Genomic DNA, 10000 nt, shown 5'->3' with positions numbered 1-10000 from the left:
AACCTTTATAATAATTTCTAAACTGTGTTAGGACACTGCAAAAGTTTTAGTGTATGTTAGTCTCAAAAAGGGTCTTGATATACCATAGCATCAGTTGTAGGAATAGACACTTAAAACACTTCTGTTATAATATAATCTCGGTGTCAAGTACATTAAACATGTCCTACCAGCTTGTTATTGTGTGAGATTATGAGGTACATAATAGTCAATCAGTGCCAAAAGTGCCTAGGATTAATTTACTAGGCTTATTGAAACTCTGCCTGTGTACCCATTCCTTGAGTTTTAGCCCAGTGGATCAAGTTGACAGGGACGTGTTGTCATGAAGAAATTTGGCCAAGGAGTGAGTGAGGGGAATGATATGGAAGAAAATTGGATAAGGGCCGGGGTGACAGGAATATCTTCCTATAGGATAATGTTGCCAAGTGGCGATTGACTGAGATGTCTCACCATGGATACACAAAGATTTAGTCGGGAGATGGATTGAACAGGCCCAAGGAAAGGGCTCTTGCATTATTTCCACTAGTAGATGAGGGTGCAGTTTATTATCTGTGAGCTATACCTGTGAGAGTGCTGGCTCCGAGGAGAACACTAGATTTCTGCACAGGTACCCATTCCAGTCTTACAGAACATTGAATAGTACAAAAAACACAAATAACATGAGTGTGACTTATTGTTGCTGCATAAAGTGTAAATATTATCTAGGTAGTAATATAAAACCATCAGTTAGCATCTTGATACAGCATGAATGGCAGTTATAGATCACGGAAAATAGCAAAATATATACCATTTGCCATACACAAGAGAGAATCATTACTCAAGTAAGCCAAATGCCCAGATTTTGGACCATGTGGATGCTACGAGGCACCTGAATCCATTAAATTAAGAAGAATAGACCAATTTTAATTCACATTTCAGATACAGTACATTTACATACCCAGAATAAGAACATGGTACATATTCCATTGTGTTTTTGTGTGAGGTCGTGTAAGGTATTATGGGAACAGATTAAGGGTTCTGTAGATGGCAGCTTAGCAATTTGTACAATCAATACATTATTGTAGTAAAATTTTGCATGCTTTTTCTTTCAAGTTTCCATTTGAGTGTCATCCAATGAGTACTGGTTCATACTATCTTTATATATTTATAGTTTATTCTTCTGTGAATTGGCGTTTTAGATGATATGACTCCACAGGCCCCACAGGTGCCAGCTTAGTAAGGCTTAACCTATTTAGGCTTTGAAGTTTGGTTTAGACGTGCAGGGCAAGAAAGTTAGAATACAATCTTTGCTTTTCTTAACCATCGGAATATAAAATTGTTATTTATTGCTCATTGGATATACAGCTAAGGGTAAATCTTGTATACAAAGTCTTCAAGTATCCATCATTGGCCAGCATTATTTGCCACAGCCTTCTTGCCTATTGGCACTCTGGTAAAGACCATCAGATCACTACCTGTATTCATGTGAAAGCTTTTAGACTGCCCTAGCAATTAATCATCCTATAAGGAATGAGTCCAAGCTCTTATTTTGTCAGAGTCTTGTTGGTCTGTATTGAACTGCAAAGCAAGGTCAGGTTTTTCTGGTATGCAGGCCTTTTATAAAACATTAAGCCAAGCTAAAATTTAAAAAAAGCATTCTTGCCATAATATAAGTGCTGTATTTTGAAGTTATAATGTATGGATATATATATCTATATATATATGTATGTGTATATATATATGTATATGTATATATATATGTGTGTATATATATATATATATATATATATATATATATATATATATATATATATATATATATATATATATATTTATATTTTTATATATATATTTATATATATATATTTATATTTTTATATATATATTTATATATATATTTATATTTATATATTTTTATATTTATATATATTATATATATATATATATATATATATATATATATATATATATATATATATATATATATATATATATATATATATATATATATATATATATATATGCATGTATTTGATTTATAAGATAAAGGAAAGATATTTAGTTTTGTTGGTAAAGGAGTCTCCCCCATTCCATCTTCCCTTGTCTTTCCTTATAACTTAAGACCTTGGGAATATATTTATTTTATTACTAGAAAAAGGGAAAATTTGAATTATAGTATTGATAATAATTATTTTTTCCCATCTTTTTCTACCTCTTCTTGATTATACTTTTTTAAGATATATTTATTGCTGTTAGCAGATGTTCCAGTATGGATTTCCATATACAAAGTCTTTTACCTTTTTGATGAAGTTAAGCATATTGCAAAGTCGTGTAGTTTGATTATGCTATAAAAAGTGTACATAAAATGCTTATGGAATGGTTTCATAATCAGCAGATGTGAATTTGACAATGTGAAGGTACATGGTTATTAGGTCAGCCCCCCCCCCCCCCTATTTATATATATATATATTTTTTTTTTTCTCTCTTTTTTCTTTCTCTCTATTTCACATAATGCCAATGGTTATGTAAAGGGACTCAATATTAATTATCAGAATTCCTTAAAAAGTGCATGCGTGTGTGTGTGAGAGAGGGAGGGGGGGGGAGATTTTGATAAGTCAGGACTGTTTGAAATGGTCAAAGGAAATCACATTTAAGTTGATATGTAACTGCTTATTGTGTTAAAACTAAGAAGACATTTTTGACATTACTCCCTCGTATGAAAATGCGCTAATAGTAAGGTTAGGTTAGGTTAGAATGATAAGGATAGTGTGTATAGATAAATAAGTAGTTGCATAGATACTAACCACAAATTTATATATTTATTTATCTATCTCTCAGTTTATTACTTAATGCAGATTGTATAACATGATGACTTTTTTAGAATGGTAGTAAATAAATATAATAAACATTTTGTGAGATCTAGGGCTGTAGAATAGTGATTGATCTTGTTAAAATGTTGAAAAATCCCAGAACCACCTGTTTGCATCATTGATCATTGGAAAAGTCGTATAATATGCCGTCACTGTTGATGCATTACAAATTTATATACTTATTTTCATTATTATTTTTATTTTTATTGTTAATTGTACATAATTGTATTTATAATTTCACAAAAAAAAAAAAAAAAAAAAAAACGTCATAGGATTCAATGTTTCTAGCATTGCACCATCTAATGTAATAAGTGTATAATTCTATGTCTTATTCACACAGTAAGGTCAAATTGATGATTACAATAAATACAGAGAACTCTCCCCTCCTCCCCCCTACTTGAAATCAGGGGGTCTAAATTATAGAAAGTTACATAAGCTTACATTAGTTGCAATAAACTTTGGAATACTTCTCACTTTTTTAAGAATAATTTTGGTTAAAAAGTCTTGGAATGGAATCAGATGTGCTATGGCTCTTAGAATTTTGTAGTTTTGTCTGTATGTTATACATTCACACAAGTAAATATGGTCTTTATAGGATTTCTGGTATCCATGGTATTTTTCAGTGGATTCAATACAAGAAACTTTATCCAAGAAGTATATTGATATTTCTCTCTCTCTCTCTCTCTCTCTCTCTCTCTCTCTCTCTCTCTCTCTCTCTCTCTCTCTCTCTCTCTCTCTCTCTCTCCCTCTCTCCCTCTCTCCCTCTCTCCTCTCTCCCTCCCTCTCTCTCTCTCTCTCTCTCTCTCTCTCTCTCTCTCTCTCTCTCTCTCTCTCTCTCTCTCGTCTCTCTCTCTCTCTCTCTCTCTCTCTCTCTCTCTCTCTATCTCTATCTCTCTCTATCTCTATCTCCTTCCCTCCTTTCACCCTCCCTCCCCTCCCTCCCCTCCCTCCTTGTAGAGACGATTAGGAGTGAGTAGAACAAGTATTCAAAACTCTGGTATTTTCAGGGACATTGACCTACAGGTGCAAAAAATTAATTGTCATGTTGTTTGGTAACTCATTCATGGGTTACCAGTTTGTGCTATTTCAGCTTATTTTGTGGAAGGGTTGCCATTTTTGAGACATTGGTTACCTAGTGAATTAAAAAATATATATATTTATTTTGTTTTATTTTACTTTTTATTTATTTATTTTTATTTTTTATTTTTTCCTCTTTATTATGATCTAGATATATGTAATCTTGTTTACATAATTTTTTCCACTATATATACAACATTTTCCATTCTTATATCAAGTATAATTAACATTTATCAAGTTTATTATTTAAGAAATCAATTTGACATTATTTCATAGAATATTACATGAGTTTGGAAGGGCAACTGGATATTTCTTGCTGAAAAGCCTCTGTTTCTTGTTACAATAAGGATTTATACAGAATTGTTCTGAAATGAAATATATTTTCATGTTACCTATTAATTTTCTTCATTCTTTCTCTTATCTTTCATCATTCCATTGTAAGCAAATAAAGATATTAAATCTTTCATCTGCTTAATAAAGAAGTTTATACAATTTAACCAGTTAACAAAATTCCTTAATTATCCCCATAGTACCTGACAAAGCCCATTAATTTCTCTGCAGCGACTATGAAGACAGACTGGCTTTATACAGTCAGAGTATCTGGACTTGCCAGTGCACAGGCAAATCCGGCCTCACACACCAAGAGGCATGGACCAGCGAGGCCAAAGTGCGAGTGCTCCTCAATGCGTCTTTCCCATCCCCCCTCTTGAAACCCATCCTTCAGCTGATACACCATAGTAAGTATCTTGTTCTTGGTTGTATTTACATCAAAGAATGGTTTGTTGTTTGTCTTGGAAAGAATTTTTTTTGTGTGATTATATATATTTTTTCTTATATTTGATATTATTGCATTTTTTTCTTCATTTATATGTGCGTACTTGCACGTTTGTGCACATGGGTAATCTTTTTCATATGTCTAGATTTGTGAATAAGTGAATTACAGGATTTCAGTTGCTAAAGCATCATACCCTTATCTACCTCAGGTACTCTGCCTCTTGATCAGCTTGTAGAAGCAACTTCCAGCCTTTGTTACACTCGTTTCCATCAAGGAGAGGAGCTAACTCTTTTAGGGCCTCAGCCGTAAGTATTATAAACATTTTTGTCTTTGGCATCTGTTTTTTTCTCTCTCTCTCTCTCTCTCTCTCTCCAAGTTTTGTTCAGCACTTTCATGAATTTGAATATTTGTATATATCATAAATATATGTTTGTGCATTCTCATGTTTCTTTGTGGATGTGGTTTGTTAAAGAAATATACTTTTTATTTTCTTAGAGTACAAGTGCGTGTGATAGGGTCAAAGGAAGCTCCTGTACAAATTAAAACTGAAAATGGGGCCACCGAGGATGAACACGCAACAAATGAGGCCCTCCAGACCCCTGCTCCTGCCACCCCCAAAGTTGCAAATGGATGCACACCGTCAGAAAATGAAAATTCAGTTGTCAATGGCACAGGAAATGGGGTGACAGAGAGTGAAGAGACTAGCCCAAGCAGCGGAAAAGGGAAGGAGGATGCGGCAGGAAAGAAGAAATTGTTGCCATTGCTCTACGATGTTTCCGTCATTGGGGAAGACAGGACCATTGTAGACGTTCCTGCAAAAAACCTTCAGTGAGTACTTGTTCTTGATGCTTAAATATTTTGAATAATACAAATGGTTATTACAGGAAGAGCATGTCAAATCTTTTGAGTGCATCATATATGTGAGATGTAATATCTTAAAGTCAGAAAAGAGAAAAGAGTTTTAATTGGCAGATTATAGAAAATAATAAATATATTATTAACAGATTGATTTAATTTGATTAATAGTTTTGATGACATGAATCCAGAAAGGGCTTATCTTCACAGTAAATTTGAAATTTTGGAAAATTGTGGAATACCATAATGATGTAAGGGATTGAGGGTAGTATGCTGCAGAAATCTATATTGTAGGCTCTACCTCTTTATAACTTTCTGGCTAATCTGTATAGGGATATCATTTCTTTAAAGAGAGTATGTTGGTGACTTGACAGCTGGTAGGTGATAGCTGATGGTTTGTTCTTGACTGGTAAGAGTTAAGTGGGAATGCTATGAAGTGTATTGCTGAGTTGAATAGTTAAGGATTAGAAATCTGAATTTCTTGAAATTCAGTGTCAGATAATAGGGAGTATCAGCTATTCTTATCTCTCCATGAGGATAGTGCGACAACTTCTTAGTATATGTATTATGACATTCTTGCAGAGCATTGTTTGTTTTTAGTAAGTCGTTATAAGTGTTACCGCATTCCTCTTGGTCGTATAAACAGGTGGTGTCAGATAGGCCGAATAGACATATACTTGTTTGTAGATTTTGATGATGTTCTGAATGGACTTTGCTGCTGTGGTAATCAGTTCATAGTTGACAGTATCTACATTGGTGATGTGAACATTTGAGCTACAAGTTCTCTCTTCCATGTGCAATAGATCATGCCCTCTAAGTTATGGTTGCAGTGGCAGGTGTTTCATGCTGAATGATGGACCATCACTCACAGCTCATAAGATTAAACAATAATTGAGGGATGTAGAAACTTAGCTGTATTTAACCCAGTTAAGGGGAAAATGAAATTAGAATATCAGGTAAAGGGTATTCACACTAACACCTACAACACCTGTGAATAATATATCATGGTGAGGTAGACCATTTTTTGCAATCTTTACCCTTTTCATTTGTTATTTTCTTAAATACATATTTAATATTACATTGTTTTCTTCCAACAGGCGAACATACAAAAATCCTCCCAAAGAGCATTTTCGTCTCTTTATAAGAGCCAATGCCATCAGACAACGGTCAAGCTGTTACACCCCTTGGAACGTGGCAGAAGAACTTGTTAAACAGTACAATATCCAGGGTAAGTATGCCTCCATATTCACACAGCCAAAAACGGGTCCTTCCATAAAAAAGAGAAAGTTGGAAGGCCAGGGCGAAGAGAAGGTGAAAAAGCCAAAGTCAGAGAAAACAGAAGAAACAGTGAAAAAGACTAAGCCTAAGACAGACAAAGAAACAGCAAAAAGAGTTAAGCGTGACCCCGATGCACCCAAACGTAAACCTGGCCCTAAGCCAGGGTCAAAGCGGACCCCAAAGGTGTCACCCAAGGTTTCACCTAAAGCAGAAAGCCCTGTGAAAACTCCCCCCAAATTACAAACCCCAGTGAAATTGGAATCAAGTGACAGTGATGACGATGTGTCCCTTGCAGTGCTTGCAAGTCGTTCACCAAAGATGAAAAATGGTAACACAGAATCTCCAAAGTCCAGTACACCTCCAGAACAAAAGACACCCCCAGGCATTGTGCCCCTGGTCAAGAGTGAAAAGAAAGAAGTACCAGGAGGAGGCAAGGAAAATTCCAAGAAGATGAAGCAGGCCACTCTCTTCGACATGAAGACACCAAAGAAAGTGGGTGCCAAATCTCCAGGTTCCAAAGCAACCCCAAGAAGATCACCTCAAAAGAGAGTAAGTGTGCATGTGGTTCAGCCTAGAACTTGGCAGGATTTCATATGGGTATTAATGTATATAAAAACTCGCTATCTTTTCCTTTTCTCCCCTGTGTTTTTCTTCCTCTTTTGAACATGGAATAGATATTTGTTATTGTAACATTTTAACGTGTTTCACTTTGTGACCTCAGGAGATAACAGCAGAATCTGTTATGCGCTTACCTCTAATGAAGAAAATGGTGAGCGACTACAAACTTTACAAAGGAGTGCAAGGAGGTGGTCGCAAATTGGTCTACACCATGGATCAGGTGCTGAAGAAAATTTCCATCCAGCAAGTAGAGGTGTGTGTCTGCTTAGTATATACAAATAATTCCTAAGACCATTAAATCCTCTAACTTGTCTGTCCCCCCTCAGTTGCAGAAAAAGGTATGTTTTCAAGATTTGCTTAGACATATCTTAGTTTTGAGCATTTCAAGAGGTTGATTCACACGACAGAAATTATTGTGTTTTTATACTGTCAAAAAGCATACACTAATGAGAATATAATGTGGAATACACTATACAATACCAGAATTGGTACGTCACACTCACAACATTCCATTTACAAATAGGAAAAGGAGCATAACTACAAGATTAGCTCAGAGAGAGATGGGTCTATAATAGGAATCAGGATTTGGGAATTATCATCAGACATATTTGTAGACACTAAGTGCATCACATGGATAATGAAAGTAAAAATGCTTGCCAAATATTATCAGGCCATGTATGATCAAGGTAAATAGAACCTCGGGGGTTTACAGTGGCTTGAATGGAAATTTATTCATATCAGATTTTCTATTTTGAGCTTTTAGTATATTAATTTTACTTTAGCATACTTGAAATTGATGTAAACTATGTTGAGTTATTTAATGATACTTTGAAAAACCTGATCATGGGTGTTTCTTTAACAGGTAATCCCGGATGAGGGTATAAGAAACGATCTGCTGAAGAGACACGAGCGCATCATTGAAAAACGTATTTTAACCAAGATGGCACCCGAGGAGAAAGAGGAATATCTAAAGCAAAAGGTAATCTAATTCTGACTTAGTGTTAATTATTATTTTTCATATTGTCCCCTTGGATGCAGGTGTTCTGCTGACTGCATAAGGCCCAAAATCTTGGCTTTAGGGTTACTTGAGCAGCCTCTTTAATGGGTTTGTAGGCTGGGTGTACACAAACATTCATTTTTGGTGACAGGAATTCATGTCTCCCCTTTGCATGGTTACGTCACCTCGGCCTCCAGCTATTTTTTTCCATGATGGTATGGTCATGCCACCTCAGCCACTCTTTTCCTTGATGGCATGTTCAAGTCACCCAACCTTCAAGCCAAATTGTTTCATGACATTGATGGTCATTGGGATAGTAGGGGTTGGTATCATGACACCTTCATAGCATTGTGCTTGTTATTATGCTGTTGTTTTTGCCATGTTTTTAATTGTAATTTAGAAGTAATTTGATTTAATAGAATTTGATCTTTTGTAGCCCTATAATGATAGAGAAAGTTTCTATTGTAGTTTTCTTATGTTTGTATTTGCGTCATCATTATTATTTTTTTATTATTATTTTTTTTTTTTCTTTCTTTCTTTCTTTTATTTTCTTTTTTATCTTTTTTTCTATCTTTTTTTACAAGCTCAATTTATACAAATATAGAAATTGCATAAACTTTAACAAATCAAAATAAAAGCAATTTATGCAACATGAACAGCATACATGGCTATGAACTTCGATATTATGAATACAGTATTGCCCCTTTTCTTCTTTCAATTCATAATACTTAGGTGTATCTTATATTTGTGTGCTTTGCATTGAAAAAATCTGAAAATTCCCCCAGGCCAGAGAAGTGGCTGAAAAGCGTATCCAGACCAAGCGAGAGTTGAAACGCAAGATTGAGGACAAGATTCTCACCGACACCAAACCACTTCCTCAACCAAAGCTCGTCTCAACCCCAGAGGTCAGTTTCTGAATCTAAATTTGTCAAATGATTCTTTGAATTTTTTGTTTATGATTTGATTAAGGGAGAGAGAACTTACAATGTTTATAATTAATCTCATAGTTTTAGTACAATCAATGATGATATTTTTTCTAATTTTTTCTAATCCCTCCCCCATATAGGAAATTCCAAACTCGCTCTTTGGTGACGTGGCTATGATTGTGGAGTTTATTGACTGCTATAGGGAAATACTTGTACCTGAGAAGAAGATGAGTATTACATGTAGCAAGCTCTTACAAGCACTTTCTGCAGGAACAAAGGGTTACAAGATTATTGCTGAAGTGATAAGTCTTCTGCTGCATGTTATTCTTGATGATGAGAGATTTGGTGAGAGAAAGGTAAGTCATACTCGTCAGCGCATTTAGTAATGTGGATAACGCAAGTTCACTTATAGTGCTGCTCTTTCTACATGCAGCAAGGTATCCTTTTGAGTGATGATTATATAGAGTTCTTGTTTTATTTTTTCTTCTCATTTTTGCTGTCAATCATGCATTGTATTTTCATTTTCAGGAACTAGGTGTTAAGATCAAAGACCTGACCATTCATTACCAAACGGCCATTGAGCTTGCACGACTCTGCCTTCGTAAAAAGGAGACCTCAGATGCTGTCA

General features: G+C 34.9%; 1 protein-coding gene across 4 annotated transcripts in view; it reads left to right on the top strand.

The window, feature by feature from the left end:
* The window catches only part of LOC113816328 (tyrosine-protein kinase BAZ1B), a 29112-nt gene that overhangs the window by 2864 nt on the left and 16248 nt on the right, over positions 1–10000 (top strand). For all 4 annotated transcript variants that reach the window (XM_027368370.2, XM_070127274.1, XM_070127275.1 and 1 more), the window contains exons 2-10: positions 4485–4660; positions 4907–5003; positions 5194–5526; positions 6651–7380; positions 7553–7702; positions 8312–8428; positions 9232–9351; positions 9513–9728; positions 9901–10000. The exon at positions 9901–10000 is cut by the window's right edge and continues 44 nt beyond it. In XM_027368370.2, the coding sequence (XP_027224171.2) occupies positions 4485–4660; positions 4907–5003; positions 5194–5526; positions 6651–7380; positions 7553–7702; positions 8312–8428; positions 9232–9351; positions 9513–9728; positions 9901–10000 (2039 nt within the window). The remainder of the gene's footprint in view (positions 1–4484; positions 4661–4906; positions 5004–5193; positions 5527–6650; positions 7381–7552; positions 7703–8311; positions 8429–9231; positions 9352–9512; positions 9729–9900) is intronic.

The sequence above is a fragment of the Penaeus vannamei genome, chromosome 11 (genome assembly GCF_042767895.1).
Source record: "Penaeus vannamei isolate JL-2024 chromosome 11, ASM4276789v1, whole genome shotgun sequence".
Lineage (NCBI taxonomy): Eukaryota > Metazoa > Arthropoda > Malacostraca > Decapoda > Penaeidae > Penaeus > Penaeus vannamei.
This window is presented reverse-complemented; position numbering and strand designations above follow the sequence as displayed.